This window comes from Sapajus apella, unplaced genomic scaffold (assembly GCF_009761245.1).
Source record: "Sapajus apella isolate SASKATOON/1434 unplaced genomic scaffold, GSC_monkey_1.0 scaffold6, whole genome shotgun sequence".
Lineage (NCBI taxonomy): Eukaryota > Metazoa > Chordata > Mammalia > Primates > Cebidae > Sapajus > Sapajus apella.
The window spans coordinates 43,331,679-43,353,918 of NW_022436946.1; the positions used below are offsets into that span (position 1 = coordinate 43,331,679).

The 22,240-nt window shown below is 34.8% G+C and overlaps 1 protein-coding gene across 8 annotated transcripts in view; it reads left to right on the plus strand.

The window, feature by feature from the left end:
* Nucleotides 1-22,240, plus strand: part of ATG5 (autophagy related 5) — a 179,585-nt gene that overhangs the window by 68,202 nt on the left and 89,143 nt on the right. For 7 of the 8 annotated variants that reach the window (XR_004267922.1, XM_032275141.1, XM_032275143.1 and 4 more), the window contains one exon: nt 2,706-2,800. Coding sequence is in view for 6 of the 8 variants with exons in the window: in XM_032275141.1 (XP_032131032.1) it covers nt 2,706-2,800 (95 nt within the window). In the remaining 2 variants the exon portion in view is untranslated. The remainder of the gene's footprint in view (nt 1-2,705; nt 2,801-22,240) is intronic. The other variant, XR_004267923.1, reaches the window with a different exon arrangement.

Genomic DNA, 22,240 nt, shown 5'->3' on the forward strand with positions numbered 1-22,240 from the left:
ACACGTGGCAGGGGTGTGCAGAAGGAGTAGCAGCTGTGTGGGAAACCGCAGATGGGTAGCCCATGCAGGCCTCCAGAGCAAGCAAATTGAGATGCTGATAAGGGAAAGGGCCCTTTAGTGTGCCTATGAGGCAGAAAGCATTTGGAGTGCTAGATTCTGTCTTGAGAGGGCTGGTTATTCCTGGGCCAGGCTCAGGCTGCAACCTTGCTGAGAGACTTGTGTATCTGGACATTGGCTTGGGGCAGCATTCCCCCAATGTATTCATCCACATGCCACTAATCCACAGCAAAATGAAAACTGCAGAACCCTTTGTCCTACGACTCCTTTTAGCATTTTCTGCTGAGAAATCTTAAGATGGTTGTCGCAGTAGAGAGACTTAAAGGATTTGTGTCCATATGGCAATGCATGTATTGAATGGTGAATTGGAGATGAGAGTCATGCAGTTGATACCTGGCACAACCATGTTTCTTTTTCCAGTTTATTTTTATGAGAAATTGTGTTCATAGTGTTCTATTCATTCTTTGATTCAAGAGGATATGCTATGCATGCACCCTGCTAGGTGCTTGAGATTTAATGACAAGGCAGGTAGTAAAATTTTAAGTATGCATGAAGAATCATTGTATTTAGCTGTCACATTCTTGATTGATACTTGATGGTAGAAAGATACTTTTTTAAGCTTTGAAAGAATAATTGTTTCATATATGAGAGGACTATGTCAAAATAGTATTCTTCACGTTAAGATAAAGTTTTGTGGCAGCAACTGTTGAGACAGTAGAGGACTTTGAATCAGAAGACCAAGATTCTGGTCTTGGTTGTTAATTAAACATATACAATCTGGGTCTTAGTTATTGGGATATTGTGCTGGACTTACTAGATTCAAAATTTTCTCTCACACCATTTCTAATATACTATGAGTCCTCCCTCAGATTGGAGTTGAAGGTTAGAGTAAGGAAGGCCTAAAGCCTGTCACAGTCTTTTGGGACAGAGGTATAAGAAGAAATAACTAATTTTTTTTAACATATAAAGACGGTTTAAGCAGAATCAATAGATTGCCAGTAGATTGGATTGAAACAGGTCTAGTGCAGAGAAATACCAAGCTGAACTGCAGTTCTGGATATATTTCCCTACTTTGCAGAGATATGATTTTGATACAAATTTCAGAGTATAAAATATTTTATTATAAGATGGGATTCTGAGTGAGTTAAAAAAAGGAGTTGCTTAAAAAACAATGTACAGATGGGAGAAAATATGTGAATCACATATTAAATAAGGGGCTTGTGTCCAGAATATATAAAGAACTCTTATAACTCAACAAGAAAAAGACAACAGGTTTAAAAGGGAAATGATTTGATGGGCATTTCTCCAGAGATGTACAAATGGCCAGTGAGCAGATGAGAAAATGCTCAGCATAATTAGTCATTAAGGAAATGCAAATCAAAACCGCAATGAGATACTACTTGATGCCTGCTAGAATGATTGTAATTAAAAAGACCAATAGTAACAAGCATTGGCAAGGATGTGGACCAATTGGAATGCTAATATATTGCTGGTGGAAACATAAAGTAGTACAATCACTTTGGAAAGTATGGCAGTTCCTCAAAACATAGTTACCATATGTCAGTTAAACAGAGTTACCTAATGACTCAGCAGTTCTCCTAGGTACATACCCAAGAGAACTGAAAACATATGTCAACACAAAAATTTGTTTACAAATATTCATAGTAGCATTATTTATAATAGATAAAAAGTGGAAACAAATGTCAGTCAGCGGGGGAAACAAAAATCTGGTAACTCCACATAATGGAGTATTATTCAGCTGTAAAAACAAATGAAGTTCTGATACATACTACATACAACATGAACGGACCTCGAAAATGTTATGCATGTGAAAAACAAACCCAGATGCAAAAGAACCACCCGTTATTTGATTTATATGAAATATCTGTAATAGGCAAACTGTAGAAAGTAGTGAGTGATTTTTCAAGGGGCTGGGGCAAGGCAGGAATAGAAGTGACTATTAGTAGTTACAGGTTTCTTTTTGGGTTGCTGAAAATGTTCTGAACTCTGAATATACTGAAAACGACTAAGTTGTGTACTTTAAAAGGGGTGAATTTTATGGTATGCAAATTATCTCAAGTTGTTTATTTAAAAATTTTGAACCTGAAAAGTTTTTGAAAATGAGCTTAATTTGTCTGAGATTAAGCTGCAGTTGGCAGTTCCTAAGTGCTAGCTCCCTATTTCTTTCAAAGCTTTTTAAAAAATTATCTTTGTTATTTCATGTACTGTGTTCAATATTTTGACTTTATTTCTTTACACAACTTCTGGTTAACATTTAGGCTACTTGAAGCTGTACCTCAGCAGTTAGAAGTAGTACTAGGAGAGTTAAGACATCTTTCCCCTACCTGGTGTGTTTTTTCGCCTTGATAACACAAGTAGTCATATGCTTATATGTTCAGGGTTTTTCTTACGAGAAAAAATTGGCTGTGTGGATACCTGAGGAGAAGATGCAATAATGTAGATAAAAAGCTAATTTTATATTTGCTTTATGTTTAGTTACGGAAAGATATGTTTAATAAAAATAAGAAAATATATAAATGATGTCCTTTAAGAAACTTCTAGAAGGATATTTAAAACTTTCATCTCTTCATGTGAGGTATCCCATTATAATGTCCATTTTTAATAACAAGTAATTTATATCATTACAGACAGATTTGACCAGTTTTGGGCCATCAATCGGAAACTCATGGAATATCCTGCAGAAGAAAATGGATTTCGTTATATCCCCTTTAGAATATATCAGGTAGGAAGTGACATTTTAAAAAACATTCATTTATTAAAGCCTCAGACATCTTACTTGAAACACTAGTCCAGAACTCTGTCTGCATAGTAACTGAACAATATTTTTTAGGGGTTTTCCGAACTGTGTCTTTTAGTGGCAATCAAATCAGATACTGCACTGAAATATTTGACTCATATGCAGTTGGTACTCATTGTTTGTAGATTTCATATTGGCAGATTCACATACTTGCTAAAATTTATGTGTAACCCCAAAGTCAGTACTTGGAGCACTTTTAGGGTCAGAGTGGTGAAAAATTGATTGACCTGATGCTCATTTCCCAGCTGAGGTTGATCAAAGCAAGGCTGTACGTTCTTGTCTCAGCTGTCATGCTGTAAACAGACCTTCTGTTCGCAGTGTATGTAGTGCCATGTTTTTACATTTTTGTGCTTTTTGTTAGTGATTTTGCTTTTTAGAACAGACTCCAGATGTAGCACTGAAGTACTCTTTTTAAACAGAAACACATATAAAACAAGGTTATATATTGATCAGTTCATGAACATGTGACCAAGGGTTCACGGAAACATAACTTTGTATTCTCACTAGAAGCAAGTATTTCAGTGTTTGTGGTAACCTTATAGAACAGAACCACTGCAAATCACAAGAATTTACTGTCTGTGTGTTTTAGATGGTGAGTTTTCAGTGTTGTACCACAAAGTAGGCAATAGGCTCTTAAGTCTTTCTTACAGCATATTTGTATGCAGTAAAGAAGCTCCATGTTTCTGTACTTTAAAAGGGCTGGCATAAATATTGGCATTTAGCAAATATTAAATATTTTTTGAATGAATGGCATTCCAGGAAGTTAAGTTACATACTAACATGAGAAAAGCATTTAAGAACAAGAATTAGAAGCATAATTTCACAGGCATAGAGTCTAATCTAGTAGGTCTTCCATTCAAACTCAGAAGTTTTGTCATAACTTTCTTTGTAGCCATTTTTAGTATTCCACAATCTTTACTAATAGTTACTTCTATAATTGTTTTAGAATCTATTATAGAGCTATCACATAACCATGTGTTCAAAGAGGAAATCAAATTGTCTAATTGAAAATAAAAATCTCAATATACTGGAAGAATTAAGCATATTTATTTAGTGTTGCAGGTATAATTTTCAAGTAGTCCATATTTTTCGTGAAGGTGGGATTATTGTTAGATTCATGCTTTGTGTCCAGGGTCTAGAAAAGTGCTGAACATTTGAATTTCTAATTTATTAAATCATTTATCATTTGCCAAATTTTATTTTAATTATTTATGTTCTTTTTATTTTACCATGAGCTCCACAGTAACATGCCATAAGGCATTCTCACAGCCTAGCAAAATATCCTACTTGTGCAATTTAGTGGAATAAAATATATCACAGACTGTGAAGACATTTCCAAAAGAGTTCTGAAACTGTTTTGAGATTTATACCTCATAGCATTTATTTGGGTCAAGTTGTGGCATATATATTTATACAAGAGATTCTTTACTGTAACTACTTTAAACTCCTATAGGGAAAGTGTATTATACTTAATTTAGGGATTGTTATTGTCAGAATGTAATGCAGCTGTACAGAGGAAAGGTTTTCCTTTTTGAATTTATCATTCAGTTTTAGGGAAAAATTATCAGACTAATCCATATCTAGTGTAGTAATATTATAATACAGGAGGATTCAGAGAGAGAGGGAGAAAGAGTGTGTTTGTGGTATGTGCCTGTGTGTGTGTGTATGTGAAAGAGAGAGACACAGAAAGAAAGAAAGAATGGTTTTTAAAAGTTCTATAATTAGATAGAAAGTGGGAAGGTAGAGAATTCTTAAAATTTGCTTTACAAAACCTGGCTGCCAGATGGGGACTCTCTTAAGGCAGAGCCTCCTGCTTGATCTTTAATGTGTCAAGGCACTTGGGCAGTTTTCCTTAAACAAAAAGTGACAAAGAGCCTGAGGACAGTTATAGGTTCTGGTTTGACCTACATAACTTTGCTTTTGGCTTTATCCCAGTTCCATTTTGGTTATTTGAATTTGATTAAAGTTTTAGAAGTGGGATATGGAAATGAATATAAACATTTAGGAGTCCTACTTTTTGCTAATTTGCCATTTCCTGGCGTTTCCTAATTCCCTGTTTGCTATTCAGTCTTTAACCATGACCAAAGGAGGACGGAACTCTACTTTCTGTTTTCTTAATTGTATGTTCTAAAGGCAACATCAGATTTTTGTTGCTGACTTCTTTATGTCTAATTAGTTTGTATAGTAATCTTTATGTCTAATTAGTTTGTATAGTAATCTGTTTGTGAAATGTAGCTTTATTGATGTAGCATTTTGATTAACACCTTTCATTTCTTTAACATACTAGATACAAATCTTTATAATATTTAAGACCTTAAGTTACTTAGTAAATTTAAGGAAAACCTGAAAATCCAGATTCATTAATAGATAAATAAAGGGCATAATTTTTACCGAAATATTTATTTTACTTTGCAGAATTCTAATAGAATTTTTGTATAACCAGAGAGAGAAGAGAGAGAGAGAGACAGAGACAGAGGAAAAGGGGTACTGAGCATGCTTGAGTGAGGCCCATTTTATCTTGTTGAAGCCTCAGATGCATCTTAGGATGTAGGAATCATTGTCTGATTTTACATGTGAGGAAACTGAAGCTCAGGAACTTTAAGTCACTTGCCTCAGGGTCACCCAAATGTAAAATGGAAGAACTAGAATTCAGACACAGGTCTGATTTATGAGCAAAGTATGACTTTTGTTTAGAGTAATTAAGATTAATGAATTTTCAGAACATAATTATTATCACAAAAAGTGAAGTCTACCTTGACCAAGTAAGTTGATAGGAGCCTAGAATACCTGTGTCTGGTGGTATTCTTTGAAGACTGACTTTTGTAAAGATTGTCATCAAACTATCTTTTTCATCTGTAAGTCATTCATCATAAGTTCAAAATGACTATAGTCAGATGACAGAATTTTCGTGGTAAAAGTTAAATTGATCCAGAAGCCATCTAGAGATGTTGCAGGACAAAATGTGTCATTTCTGTCATTTACATAACAGTTTAGTTTGGTGTGTGAGTTTCAGGTTTGTGTTCCTAAAGTCCAGGTGCTTCATATTAGCCAGTATTCTAGAGATGACATTAATGGCAGGAAATGTTTCAGAAATGTAACCAAAATGTTATTTAGCACATGTAAACAGGTGGTGATTAATGAAGACATTTGTCAAAAAGATTTGTAAAATGACTGTGAAGTCCTTAGGTATTGGTATTTGTGATGTAAAATGAAAATTAAGCATATCACATCTGTTTTTCAAGAAGCAAGAGATTCATAAATGTTATCCTGCCATTATACTTTGAGTAAGAAAAATGTGTCTCATTCATTCATTCAACAAATTTGTTTACACATATCACATATTTGCCTGCCATGCCCTGTGCTATGCACAAGGGATATAACTGGTGATCAATATTATGTATCACCCTTTAGAAAGCTTATAATCTAAAGGTGGAAAGAAACAAACCAACTAAGAATACAAATATAACATTGGAACTGTGATTGCTATGAAGAAGAGACATACAGTGCAATAAAGACCTAATGTCCCAGGAGGAATTTCTTCTAGTTTGGGAGGAGAGAAGGCTGCCTTGAGGAAATGTTGCATCCCCAGAGATTTGACAGATAGGTGAACTTAAGATAGGCGAAGAGTTATGAGAAGAGCTTTGTTGTCAAAGGGGACATTGTAAGTATGAGGACAACCTGTTTGTCTTGAGCACAGAGTTGGGATAAGGCTGCAGAGGTAAGGGTCAGATCATTATTAACAAGTTTTCTCTGTAAAAAATGAGAGATCCAAAGAGATTTTTAATAATCTGAATATTCATATTTATTCAACAAAAATCATTCAGTCACCTATTTTGTTCTACATGTTATTCTTAAGGTTATAAAAAAATTTAGGGAATTTTCATAGAAACAATCTAGCAAAGCTATTTTTAGTTTTAAAAAAACAAGAAGCTGATAAACGGTGCTTGTTTTCTAGTAAAGTTGAAATGAGACCAGCCTGTATACAACATAGTGAGACCCCAGCTTTACATAAAAATTTTTTAAATGAGCCAGATGTGGTGGTGTGCACCGGCAGTCCCAGTACTTAGGAGACTGAGGTGGGAGAATCACTTGTGTTTGAGAGGTCAAGATTGCGGTTATCCATAATTGCACCACTGCACTCCAACCTGGGCATCAGAAAGAGACTGTCTTAAAAAAAAAAAAAGACGGTTCCTACTTGTCTTTTATTATTTATTTATTTATTTGTTTGTTTTATTTATTTACTTATTTATTTATTTTGAGATGGAGCCTCGCTCTGTCACCCAGGCTGGAGTGCAGTGGCACAATCACGGCTCACTGCTACCTCTGCCTCCCTGGTACAAGCGTTTCTCCTGCCTCAACCTCCCAAGTGGCTAGGATTACAGGTGCTCACCACCATACCTGGCTAATTTTTGTATTTTTAGTAGAGATGGGGTTTTGCCATGTTGCCCAGGCTGGTCTCGGACTCCTGACCTCAGGTGATCCGCCCACCTTAGTCTCCCAAAGTGCTGGAATTACAGGCATGAGCCACTGCTCCCGGCCTATTTTTTATTTTATTTTATTTTATTTCCAGAGCGGGTCTTGCTCTGTTACCCAATTGAGTTGTAGGGTTTAATTTGGCAAATTGGATAAAGTCAAGACCCATCATGTACTGTGTTCAGGAGACCCATCTCACATGCAAAGACACAGGCTCAAAATAAAGGAATGGAGGAATATTTACCAAGTAAAATGGAAAGCAAAAAAAAAAAAAAAGCAGGAGTTGCAATCCTAGTTTCTGATAAGACAGACTTTAAACCAACAAAGATGAAAAAAGACAAGGGCATTACATAATGATAAAGGGATCAGTGCAACAAGAAGAGCTAACTATCCTAAATATATATGCACCCAATACAGGAGCACCCAGATTTGTTATTTTTTTAATTTATTTTTATTTATTTATTTTTTCCCATTTATTTATTTTATTGCATTTTAGGTTTTGGGGTACATGTGAAGAACATGCAAGATTGTTGCATAGGTACACACATGGCAGTGTGATTTGCTGCCTTCCTCCCCATCACCTACATCTGGCATCTCTCCCCTTGCTATCTCTCCCCAACTCCCCACCCCCCACCGTCCCTCCCCTATTTCCCCCCAACTGACCCCAATGTGTAGGGCTCCGCTCCCTGTGTCCATGTGTTCTTATTGTTCAACACCCGCCTATGAGTGAGAACATGCGGTGTTTGATCTTCTGCTCTTGTGTCAGTTGGCTGAGAATGATGGTTTCCAGGTTCATCCATGTCCCTACAAAGAACACAAACTCATTGTTTTTGATGGTTGCATAATATTCCATGGTGTATATGTGCCACATTTTTCCCTGTCCAGTCTATCATCGATGGGCATTTGGGTTGGTTCCAGGTCTTTGCTATTGTAAACAGTGCTGCAATGAACATTCGTGTGCACGTGTCCTTATAGTAGAATGATTTATAAGCTTTTGGGTATATACCCAGTAATGGGATTGCTGGGTCAAATGGAATTTCTATTTCTAGGTCCTTGAGGAATCGCCACACTGTCTTCCATAATGGTTGAACTAATTTACACTCCCACCAACAGTGTAAAAGGAGGAGCACCTAGATTTATAAAGCAAGTTCCTAGAGACCTACAAAGAGACTTAGACTCCCATACAATAATAGTGGGAGACTTTAACACCCCACTGTCAATATTAGATCAACAAGACAGAAAATTAACAAGGATATTCAGGACTTGAACTCAGGTCTGGACCAAGCAGACCTAATAGACATCTACAGAACTCTTCACCACAAATCAAGAGTATACATTCTTCTCAGCACCACACCGCACTTCTAAAATCGACCACATAATTGTCAGTAAAACACTTCTGCATGTAAAACAATGGAAATCATAAGCAGTCTTTCAGACCACAGTGCCATCAAATTAGAACTCAGGAATAAGAAACACACTCAAAACCGCACAACTGCATGGAAACGAACAACCTGCTCCTGAATGACTACTGGGTAAATAACGAAATTAAGGCAGAAATAAATAAGTTATTTAAAACCAATGAAAACAAAGATGCAATGTACCATCATCTCTGGGACACAGCTAAAGTAGTGTTTAGAGGGAAATTTATAGCACTAAATGCCCACAGGAGAAGGGGAAAGATCTAAAATTGGCACCCTAACATCACAATTAAAAGAGCTAGAGAAGCAAGAGCAAACAAATTCAAAAGCTAGCAGAAGACAAGAAATAACTAAGATCAGAGCAGAACTGAAGGAGACAGAGACACAAAAAACCCTTCAAAAAAAAAAATGAATCCAGATGCTGATTCTTTGAAAAGATTAACAAAATAGTTAGACTGCTAGCCAGACTAATAAAGAAGAAAAGAGAGAAGATTCAAATAGACACAGTAAAAAAATGATTAAAAAAATGGTATCACCACTGATCCCACAGAAATAAAAACTACCATCAGAGAATACTATAAACTCTTCTACGCAAATAAACTAGAAAATCTAGAAGAAATGGATAAATTCCTGGACACATACACCCTCCCAAGACTAAACCAGGAAGAAGTCGAATCCCTGAATAGACCAATAACAAGTTCTGAAATTGAGCCAGTAATAAAGAGCCTACCAACCAAAAACTGCCCAGGACCAGACGGATTCACAGCCAGATTCTACCAGAGGTACAAAAAGGAGCTAGTACCATTCCTTCTGAAACTATTCTAAGCAATAGAAAGAAGGACTCCTCCCTAACTCATTTTATGAGGCCAGCATCATCCTGATACCAAAACCTGACAGAGACACAACAAAATGAAAAATTCACACCAACATCCCTGTTGAACATTGATGCGAAAATCCTCAATAAAATACTGGCAAACCGAATCCAGCAGCACATCAAAAGCCTTACCCACCACAATCAGGTTGGCTTCATCCCTGGGATGTAAGGCTGGTTCAGCATACACAAATCAACAAACGTAATCCATCACATAAACAGAAACAATGATAAAAACCACGTGATTTTCTCAATAGATCAAAAGTCCTTCAATAAAATTCAACATCCCTTCGTGCTAAAAGCTCTTAATAAACTAGGTATTGATGGAGCGTATCTCAAAATAAGAGCTATTTATGGCAAACCCACAGCCAATGTAATACTGAATAGGCAAAAGCTGGAAGCATTCCCTTTGAAAACCAGCACAAAACAAGGATGCCCTCTCTCACCACTCCTATTCAACATAATGTTGGAAGTCTGGCCAGGGCAATCAGGCAAGAGAAAGAAATGAAGGGTATTCATATAGGAAGAGAGGGAGTCAACTTGTCTGTGTTTGCAGATGACATGATTGTATATTTAGAAAACCCCATCGTCTCAGCCCAAAATCTCCTTAAGCTGATAAGCAACTTCTGCAAAGTCTCAGGATACAAAATTAATGTGCAAAAATCACAAGCATTCTTATATACCAATAATAGACAAATGAGCCAAATCATGAAGGAACTCCCATTCTCAGTTGCTACAAATAAAATAAAATACCTAGAAATACAAGGAATGTGAAAAACCTTTTCAAGGAGAACTACAAACCACTGTGCTCAAGGAAATAAGAGAGGACACAAACAAATGGAAAAACATTCCATGCTCATGAATAGGAAGAATCAATATTGTGAAGATGGCCATACTGTCCAAAGTAATTTATAGATTCAGTGCTATCCCCATTAAGCTATCATTGACTTTCTTCACAGAATTAGAAAAAACTACTTTAAATTTCATATGGAACCAAAACAGAGTTCATATTGCCAAGACAATCCTAAGCAAAAAGAACAAAGCTGGAGACATCATGGTACCTGACTTCAAAATATACTACAAGGTTATGGAAACCAAAACAGCCTAATACTGGTAACAAAACAGATATATAGACCAATGAAACAGAACAGAGGCCTTAGAAATAATGCCACACATCTGCAACCATCTGATCTTTGACAAACCTGCCAACAACAAGCAATGGATAAAGGATTCCCTACTTAATAAATGGTGTTGGGAAAATTGGCTAGCCATATGCAGAAAATTGAAACTGGACCCCTTTATTACACCTTATTACAAAAATTAACTCAAGATGGATTAAAGACTTAAACGTAAGACCTAAAATCATAGAATCCCTAGAAGAAAACCAAGGCAATACTATTGAGGATATAGGCATAAGCAAAGACTTCATGACTGAAACACTAAAAGCAATGGCAACAAAAGCCAAAATTGACAAATGGGATCTGATTAAAGACCTTCTTCACAGCAAGAGAATCTGTCATCAGAGTGAACAGGCAACCTACAGAAAGGGAGAAAATTTTTGCAATCTATCCATCTGACAAAGGCCTAATATCCAGAATCTACAAGGAATTTAAACAATTTCACAAGAAAAAACCCCATCAAAAATAAGTGAAGGATATGAACAGATACTTCTCAAAAGAAGACATTTATGTGACCAACAAATGTGAAAAAAAGCTCATCACTGATCATTAGAGAAATGCAAGCCACATTGAGGTACCTCAAAACCACATTGAGGTTCCATCTCATGCCAGTTAGAGTGGCTATCATTCAGGAAAACATTCCTTCAGCACCGCCTTAAAAAAAAGGAAAAAAAAAAAGAAAAGAGAATTAAATAAATTTAGAGAGTAAAGTCAGGAAACAACAGATGCTGGAGAGGATGTGGAGAAATAGGAACACTTTTATGCTGTTGGTGGGAGTGTAAATTAGTTCAACCATTGTGGAAGACAGTGTGGTGATTCCTCAAGGGTGTGGAGCCGCAAATACCATTTGACCCAGCAAACCCTTTACTGGATATATACCCAAAGTAGTATAAATCATTCTGCTATAAAAACACGTGCACATATATGTTTGTTGCAGCACTATTCACAATAGCAAAGACTTGGAACCAACCTAATTGCCCATCGATGATAGACTGGATAAAGAAAATGTGGCACATATATGCAACAGAATACTGTGCAGCTATAAAAAAGGATAAGTTCGTCCTTTGCAAGGGCATGGATGAAGCTGGAAACCATCATTCTCCGTAGACTAACACAGGAACAGAAAACCAAACACTGCCATGTTCTCACTCACTAGTAGGAGTTGAACAGTGAGAACACATGGACACAGGGAGGGGAACATCACACACCAGGACCTGTGGGGGTTTGGGGGCTAGGGGAGGGATAGTATTAGGAGAAATCCCTAATGTAGATGATGGGTTGATGAATGCAGCAAACCATCATGGCACATGTATACTTATGTAACAAACCTGCATGTTCTGCACATGTATCCCAGAATTTAAAGTATAATAATAATAATAATAAAGAAAAAAAATAAACAATTGTGCCTGGCACATAAGTTAAATTACAAATTATAGCTGGGATTGTTAGATGTTATTGACTTAAATCATCACAATTTTTCTGTGAGTTATTTTAACAGCAGTGATGATGGCTTGTCATGACTCCTGTATTCTTTTATTTTATGACCAGTGGAACATATCTGTTGAATAGCTCACTTTTTAAATTGATCTATTTCTGGTCTTAACATAGTTCTTTGTGAGGTTCTAAGTGGTCCCACAAAAATCTACTTCTAGTCACTACCAAATACTTCCGTTTCAGTTTTCAGTTTCCTCTTTCTTTACTTTTCTTCAAGTTACCAGGCTGAATAGTTTGGAATAACTCTTTTGACCACTTTTGTTGAGTTGCAGTTCTAATGGACCAGAACTGTCTTCGTTTATCCTGTTCTTGCCATTTGCACTGACTTAGTTCCTGTCCCTTATCTCCTAGATGAACTATTTTTGTCATTCATAGATACTTCTACCTGCTTCTTGTCCCTCCAGTCTATTGAGTTTTGTACTGATATTAATTTGATATTTCCTAAAATATAGCTAGACTGCAACCAAATAACATCATATGCTATTCCCCTAAACATCTTTGATCTTTTATTATCTTACTCTGTTAACTCCTGGGAATAGCCTTGACTCCCACAGTGCTTCTAAACTTACCTCAAATGTCACCTTCCTCAAGAAGTCTTCCCTGATTTCTTCATATATGTTTCAGCCCTTCATACCATATAGAGGTTATTTCTTTCTCAAGTCTGTGTTTGAAACACTTCCTTTTACCTTTTGTTTTGACAAATGTAACTATGGAATATTAGAGCCATAGAGGCTGGAAGATTTAACTAATTTTACCTCCTCATTTTGGGAGTAAGACGACTTCCACAAAACTGTCTTGTCCAGTGTTCAGCTTATTATTTGATGGCAGAGACAGGAGTAGAACTTGGATCTTAGATATTCAACCTTGTTCTTTTTGTATAGCAAACATAATATCATACAGCGTATCATGAGCTATTTTAAAATATTTCACCATGTAGTTTCCCTGTAAGCAGTGAACTATTAATTTCTCAAGGACAAGGACTGCTGCTTTTCTCTGTGTGTCTTTATAGATGACTCTCAGAGGCTATTTTTCTCCTATAATGAGTGAGTGAACAATAATAATCTGCTTTAGCGTTAATGTTGTTAATGTAAACCTTGAATTGTATTTAAAGAAATAGGTAAATTGAGGCCTGTAGGGGGCAGCCCAACACAGCAAGTTTTGATTGCCCTAAGCTATCTACTACTCTGAGATCTAGACTTAAGCAATTTAGTCTTAAATTGCTTCTTATGTGGATTTTTGAAAGCTGAAAACAACTATTAATTATAAACTTATTTGGCCGATATATTTTTTCCCTTTTTCCTCCAGCTTTATTGGAATAGTTTAAAATTACATTTCTGTTTTCTAGGACTTCAGTTGCTTTTTTTAGCAGATATATTTTAAAACAATTGTCATGTGTAGGAGTAGGAACTATTTGATGCAGATGATTTGCCATTTTGTTTTTAAAACACAAGGTTAGAGCAGAAGGTATTTATTAGAACTTTTTAAAAAAATTGTTGTATTTATTAACTTCAAAATAACACAGATCATCTGATGGCAAATTATCTGAGTTATTTATAGCTGAGGAAATTAAAATATGCAAAGCGTTATCCCAAACTACTAAAATTATTATTAAATGAAATCAACATTTTTCTCATTACTAATTTATTTGCTAAGCCATGTCATTGTTTTATTCATTATTTTTAAGATTAAAAAATTGCTGGTAATTATAGCAAAGTATAGATGAATGATAATAGAAGTTAACATTTATTGAGCTTTATTGAGTGCCAGCACAGTTTTAAACCCTTGCTGTTGTCCTGTGGGTTAAATGCTGTTACTGTCCCCTTTATATACATGAGGTAATTGAGATAAAGATTGGTCACTGAAACTTGCTTATGATCACCTGCCTAGTAATTAGAAGAGCCAGCATTTGAACCTAGCCAGTCTAGTCTGGCTCTAGAACCTATGCTCTTCATCATTATTACCTTTCATATATTAAGTTCATTGCTTTTATTTTCTTATGCTTCTTCTATCATAACTTTGCATTTGAGACTGTTCTCCAGTTTTCACACACACCAGGCTTCTTTTACTCTTCCTTTTTGGTTGCTTCCTGACCTCAGTCTGTTTTCTTCTAATAAAGAAAATGCATGAACAGAAAGTAAAAACATAATGTTCTCCCCTTAGTATGAAGAGATTGAAACAGATAGCTAAAATTGTGGAATTTTACAGAAAGTTTTTTTCCTAATTATCAATTAGGAAATTTTTAGCAATCACATTAAAACACGAACTCTGAAACTTAAGAATAGAATAACTTCATTTCCTATGCTCATGCATGTAGTATATGGGGCAATTTTAGAAGCCAAAATAGTTAATACCTCATTTTGGAAGATTGTGAATGAGATAGTTTCAATTATTTCACTAAAAATGGATTTTCTTTACCTCTTTCTGCAAATAAATTCTTGGTTATAACAAGACACTTTGGGCCAGACACAGTGGCTCATGCATGTAATCCTAGCACTTTGGGAGATCAAGACCATCCTGGCCAACATGGTGAAACCCTGTCTCAAGTGAAAGTGCGAAAATTAGCTGGGCATTTTGACGCACACCTGTAATCCCAGCTACTCAGGAGGCCGAGGCACAAGGATCACTTGAACCTCAGAGGCGGACACTGCAGTAAGCCGTGATTGCACCACTGCATTCCAGCCTGGGCAACAGAGCAGGACTCTATCTTAAAAAAAATAAATAAAAAGAAGACACTTGTATTTTTATTATGCTAGCCTAACATGTAAAAATTGACCTTACTGACTTTCTTTCTCATCCTCACCTTTTAATAATTTCATTTCTCCTTAAGACTTCTTTGGGAAAATAAGTAGATATAATAAAAATAAATTGGACCTCAAGTGATCAGCTTTGATTTTTTTTTTTTTTTTGTCGGGGGGGAAACAGATTCTTACTCTGTTGACCAGGGTGGGATGCAGTGGCACAGTCTCAGTTTACTGCAGCCTTGACCTCCCAGGCTCAGGTGATCCTCCCTGCTCAGCCTCCTGAGTAACTGGGACTACAGGTGCACACCATCATGCCCAGCTAATTTTTGTATTTTTTTATAGAGATGGGGTCTCACCATGTTGCCCAGGTTGGTCTCGAATTCCTGGGCTCGAGTGATCAGCTGTTCTTGGCCTCCCAAAGTGCTGGAACTAGAGGTGTTAGCCACCATACTGGCCTCAGTTTTGACATTTGACAAAAGCTTAGGTTAAATGTGAGATTGCTTAAAATGTTATAACTGTTGAAAATAGAGCTCTTCTATAGCTAATTATGTAATAGTATTTATATCACAAATAAGATCTTAATGTACAGCTCTTAGAAGAAAATATATTAAAATTTAAGTCTACCGCCTGGTTTATATTATTTTTTTAAAGGACCTCAGATTACAGTTAATGTTAGAATTTCTTGGAAGAATTGTCAACTCCGATAATATATGCCAGAGGTAGCCTATACCTTAGAACAGTTAGAATCTTGCTGCTGCTTTAATGATTGATTTCAGTCCTCCCATTTTTCATTGACTGACATGGCCTTTAGTTTGCAGATTTACTGCCGGCCTAATACATTCTTGGTAGTTGCAGACTTCAGCTTAGTTCCTGTCCAAAGAATGTTTATTCCTTCAACCTTACTGTTGGAAAAAGATCTCTGAGACCCATATTGATTTCTTTATGTCACTAACACATTTTTCTTTCAGTTCCTTTCCATCACAGAGAATGTTGGCATCCAGAATTATGCCCCTTAGGGTGGTTATTCAGCCTGCTCCAATTTCATAGTGGAAGAAAATCTACTTAATCACTTATCTATTCCAATAGTGAAAACTACCTTCTAATTTTTTTTCTGTTCTTCTCATAAATGATTTTCATATAACATGTCAGAATACACAACATCTGTCTGTTAAGAACAGAATTACTAGGCTTTGATTCTTGGTAGTGGTTCCTTCTTTTGGGTAAATATGAGAGTTGCTTTTGCTCTAATTACTCATACTTTTAAAATAACTATTTGATAATAATTTCAAGTAGGTAATATATAGGGTTATCTTTCAGGAATATTAGAAGAAAAAAATCAATTTGAAAATACAAAGACTAATGTCCTGTTCTTTATTTCTAACCTGAGCCTGGGTAATTTTGTTTGACATTTCATATCAGGATATGATACTCATTAATGGAGGATATGCCTCAGTTCTTGTACAATGCCTGTTTTTTTTGCTTTTATTAAATTTTCAAGGTTTTGTGGGATTTTATACTTTTGCTTTGCAGTCCCTCAGATTGTAATAATTAGTGCTAAAGAGATTATTTAAGTACAGATACATATTGTTGTATGCATTGATTATATTGATATTGCATATTGATACAGATATTGACATATACGTACTTGAAACCCCTGAAATCTTAAGCAAGTTGCTTTTTTGCAGATTGATTTTGTTATATTAAAATGTAATTCCCAGCTTAGAAATATAATCTAGTATAAACATTCAGTTTTATTATCTAATTTTGATATCTTGGGAGCAATTTACAGAATATGTTTGTCTTCAACAGCGTGTATTTCTGAATGGTCACTTTAGAAAAGGTTATCAGTTTAAAGGAGGGTCAATATTGGTTCAAACAACCACTGTTTATTGTATTGCTTAGAGGGGATAAGTGGGTTGGGAGAGGTCTCTATCAGTGGAATGATGAGTTTGATTATAATTAAGGTAAACAAGATTGGATACACATTTGGAAACCATATTTGAGTAAACTACGTGTCTATCTTAGGTGTAACATTTTCATGAAAGTCACTCATCTGCATATCTATGTTGTGACACAATTGTGTGCACAACATAAAATGCTAGTTGTGAAGTAATGTAAATTCTGAATTCACTGAGTGATTTGTATATAGTCATCTGTCAATATCTGTGGGGGATTGGTTCCAGGACTTCCCTCGAATACCAAATTCTACTGATGTTTGAGTATCTAATATAAAATCGTGTAGTATTTGCATATAACCTATGCATACCCTCCTGTATACTTTCTGTTATCTCTAGCATATACTATTTTATACACTTGTATACACTGTGAAAGTAATTGTTATACTGTTTTTAGGGAATGATAACAAGAAAAAAGGTCTGTACATGTTTGGTACAGATGCAATTTTTTTTCCCAAAACATTTTCGACCTGTGGTTGGTTGAATCTGCAGATACAGAACCATGGATAGGGAGAGCTGACTGTATTAGATACATGGCTGAGTTAATGTGCATGAAATTTGGAACACCCAAACTAATGTACGTTAATTATTTTTGAACTTCATTTAACCATGTTTTACATCATATTGAACTTTATAACGTTAGTAAAGAGAAATGACATGAAATGTATAAAATTGATGTATGTTAAGAAACAGCTTGTTTTCAAAGTTGAAGACTCGCAAATCCAATGTAGTTACTCTTAACATTTTGTTTAAATTTTTCAAGCATCAGTAAGAGGAACATAGATTATTTCATAGTTATAAAACAAAAGAATGTACTCTGCTCATTTAAAATTTGAAAGAAATAATACATGTCAATAGGCCTTTCTGTTCTTTCCTCATTTTCTCTTTTTCCCGTCTTCCTTTTTTTCTTTACGTTTCTGTCCCACTTTTCTTCCCTCATAGGGTCCTCCCTTTTCTCTGCCTCAGTAATCTGAAAAGTGTTTTTACTGCATAGTAGAGCATTTCCTATTTTAATTTAAGTTTTGAAGTTTACTTTTAAAAGCAGAGCTTTGCTAAAGGAAAAATACCTGTATTAACTTATATTTAAAGTTTCTTTCATCATGATGAAGATAATTATCTGTTACTTCTAAAAAGTAAGTAATTTTCTGACTCTGTACATGTTTAACGTAGAATCAACTTGGGACAATTCTGACATCTGCTTATGTAATGCAGCATTCATACTCTTCACTAGGTGTTCATTTTAGCTGCAGATGCTTCATATAAAACAGGGTAGAGTGGCTTTCAAAAGGATCTACACCTTGGACTCTGGTTTTTACACTGCTTGAGGAATGCTTAAAGGAGTAGGACTAACAAATTTACTTTTCACCCAACACATTCTTTTAAGAGTTTTTAATCCTTTTTACCTACATGCCTTTCTAAGCCATATCACATACAATTGAATAGTTTTATTGCTTTAGAATGGTTTTTAAATGTTCACATTAAATATTGTGATTCATTTTTTGTGTAGTAAGGAAGATTTCATTTAACTGTAATTTCTGGGGAATGAGGCTGCTGCTCTTGGAGCCTTAAATATAATTATTGGAATAAAGCTTCGTATTTTAAGTTAGAATATCACACTTTTCCACTCTTTCCTGTAGTTTGGTTGATAGTTATTCATGAGGCCATGTTTATTATCTTTTAAGACCTGGTTCTGAAAAGGGATTTTAAATAAGTACAGTGATTATAACTTTTAACTACAACATACCCTTTTTTCTAGTGAATTATTTGAAACAGAATGCTTCTTACTCAACCCCTTTCCAAAGTCTCTTTTGCATTTCTCAGATGGATAAATTGTCACTTAAATTACACAAGAAGCACCTTAATATCTGATGTATACTATTTTCTTAGAACCCTGTTTAATAATCACCGCTGAAGTCTGTTATATACTGTTTATACTATTTTAAAACTTCCATTATGGAAAATAAATGTATAATTTGACTTGTTCAATTGATGGTTTTATATTATCATTTTCTCAATCTAAAATACTGTTGGGTTATATCAACCTACTTTGGAGTCTAAGACCGTTCTCTCTTCATATATTCCAAACTTTTGAATTTTTTTGTGGAGATAGGTACTTACATTGTAAATAATAGTTAACTTCCTAGGACAGGCCATATAAGTAATTGTGTAATTGAACTATGATATGAGTTCTGCAGATCGTAGCCTGGGTTTATAGCATTGTTCTTTTGTCATGCCAGATTCTAAGTCAGAAATCTATAAGAGGAAGAGTTCCCTCTTACTATTGCTTTTCTCCTCCCCATTGATGTCACAGCAGTGTGGGTGGGAATCCTGAGGTTCCAAGCTAGTGAGGAAGAAAGTGAAGATGAGGAGGAGTTCCTTGGCTACCCTAACTGGTGGCGAGTGTTCTGGAAAACCTCAGAAACAGTGGAAACAGTGAATCCACAATATGGGTAGTTTATTAGTAAGGACATTTTTAATGGTCTCATATTTGATAATTTTATTTCATATTACCACTTATAATGAAATTATATATTTTAGTAAACCTTTTTAAACTAGCATATTATAATTTCAAAACTTTTTAGCTTAATTTTCAGTATCAGAACTTGAATATTAAATGAGTTTTGGTAAATAATTAAGGCAAAGTTACTTAAATTCCCAAGGTAACTTAAAATTGCTATGATACTATACAACTTTTTAAGAAAAAAATGTTTAATTTTTCTGAATTGATGAGGTAGAAGTGTATCTCTGATCTTTGTTGTTTTAGAGTTCTTGACTCTTTAATTTTTTAAAAATTTGTTTTTATGAAATATAATTCTTTTTTATAAAAACCATAAAATTCATAAAACAAACATATGGTATGATGGATAGGTATAAATCAAATGCTGATGAAGTTAGCCATCATCCCAGAATGATTCCCCCGTCACCCATATGAGAACTTTTTTTTTTTTAAATAACAGCTTACTAGAAGTATAACCTCAATACTATGGAGGTCACCATTTCATTCATTCATTGATTCATTCATTCATAGACATGGTCTCTGTTGCCCAGGCTGGTGTGTATGCTGGTTATTTACAGGTATGATTATAGTGCAGTACAGCCTGGAACTCCTTGCTCAAGTGATCCTCCTGCCTCAGCTTCCCAAGTAGCTAGGACTATAGAAATGTGCCACCATGCTCGGCAGAGGTCACCCTTTTAAAGCATGCTATTCATTGATTTTAGGAATCACTGAATTATAAATTGCATAGAGTTGTACAACCATTGCCATTATATATTTCAGAACATTTTCATCACCCTAAAAAGAAACCCCATGCCCATTAGCAGTCACTTATATCATTCCCCCTCCCTTCAGCCCTTGATAACTACTAATTTATTTTGTGTCTCTATGTATGTACCTATTCTGGACATTTTATGTAATTAGCTTCATGTAATATATGGCCTTCTGTGTCTGGCTTCTTTTGCTTGCATATTATTTTTAAGTTTCATTCATTTTTTAGCATATATCAATACATCATTCTTTTTATGGCCCAATAATATTTCATTGTGTGATGATAATCACATTTTGTTTATCAGTTCACCAATTGATAGACATGTGGATTGTTTCCACTTTTTGGCTGTTATGAATAAAAGCTGCAGTTAATATTAATGTACAAATGTTTTGGTGAACATATATTTTCATTTCTCTTGGGTACTTAGGAGTAGAATATAGAATATATATTTTCATATCTCTTGGGTAGATACTTAGGAGTAGAATTGCTGGATTGCATGGTAATTTCATGTTTCCCATGTTTAACCCTTTGAGATATTCACAGACTGTTTTCCAAAGCACCTGCACCATTTTACATTTCTACCATTAGTATATGAGGGTTCCAACTTGTCCACATCCTTGCCAGTGCTTATTTTCTATAGTTTTAATTACTGCAGTCTTAGTGGATGTGAAAAGGTATATCATTTTGGTTTTTGCTTTTCCCTAATGAGCACTGATGCTAAGCATCTTTTCATGCATTTAACTAGCCATTCATATTTCTTAGGAGAAATGTCTTCAAATCCTTTGCTCATTTTAAAATTGGCTTCTTTATCTCTTTATTTTTAAGTTTTATAAATTCTTTACATATTCTGAATACTAGTCTCTTATTCGATATGGTTTGCAGATATTTTTTCCCATTCTGTGGGATTTATTTTCTTGATCATGTCATTTCAAAAACAAAAGTTTTTAACTTTGATGAAGTCCAGTTTGTCTGTTTTTTTAATTTGATTGCTTATGTTTTTAGGTTGCCATATATAAGAAACCATTTCTTAATCCAAGGTCACAAAGGTTTCCTCTTACATTTTCTTCTAAGGATTTTATAGTTTTACTCTATTACTTTTTCATATATTTTAATAGTATTCAAGTGCTCTGTTTTTTTTAGTTCATTGATCAGATTAGATAAGTGGTGAAATCTGTAAAGTATTTATCACTTTTTTTTATTTGCTACTTCTAAAAATTTCACAAGAATTTTTATGAAATTTCCTTTTGATGTTACTTCAGTAGAATAAATTTTTAAAAATTATTTGTGTCAGAAACAAAATAATAAATACTACCATGTTACAAATTTTAGCATACACTGCAAAACCCATAGACCATGCCTAGGGTGTGAAGGTAGGTCAGGCTCTTTGTAGAGCTTCACTAGCTCCTAGCCCAGGTTTAGAATCAGTTTTCTCCTGGGTTAGACATTTAACTGGGCATCAGGAGAACAGAATTTCACTTTTGAGGTCAGCACAGCTGCTTTTACTTAGACATTTCTTCTTGCTATTTTGATTTCTTTGTTTATACTTAATTAAAAGTGTTTAATTATTTTATGTATGTAAGTACACCAAAAGGATAAAACATGTTCATATGCAGAAGTGCCCTTTGATTCTTCAGAGGAAAATAGTTTATTAATTACAATCTTCTTGTATTAGTCTTTTTAGTGTGGCTTTGGGTAAAATTAGCAAAGATATTTTAAAGCTATTACATATAATGAAATTTAAACTATACTTCCCTTGCTATGATTTTTCAACTTTTTTAGGATAAAAGTTTAGAGAATTTACCTAATTATTACTAAAAATATCAACCCTAGCACTTTTATATTAAGTTTCTTTTTTGGCTACTGAGAAGTTTATATAAAAATTTAAAAGCAGTACAATTTGTTCTGTAAGTGGGCTTATAAACAGCATCAAATTGATCTTGATCCCAAGAAAGGGAAATAGTACTTCTCT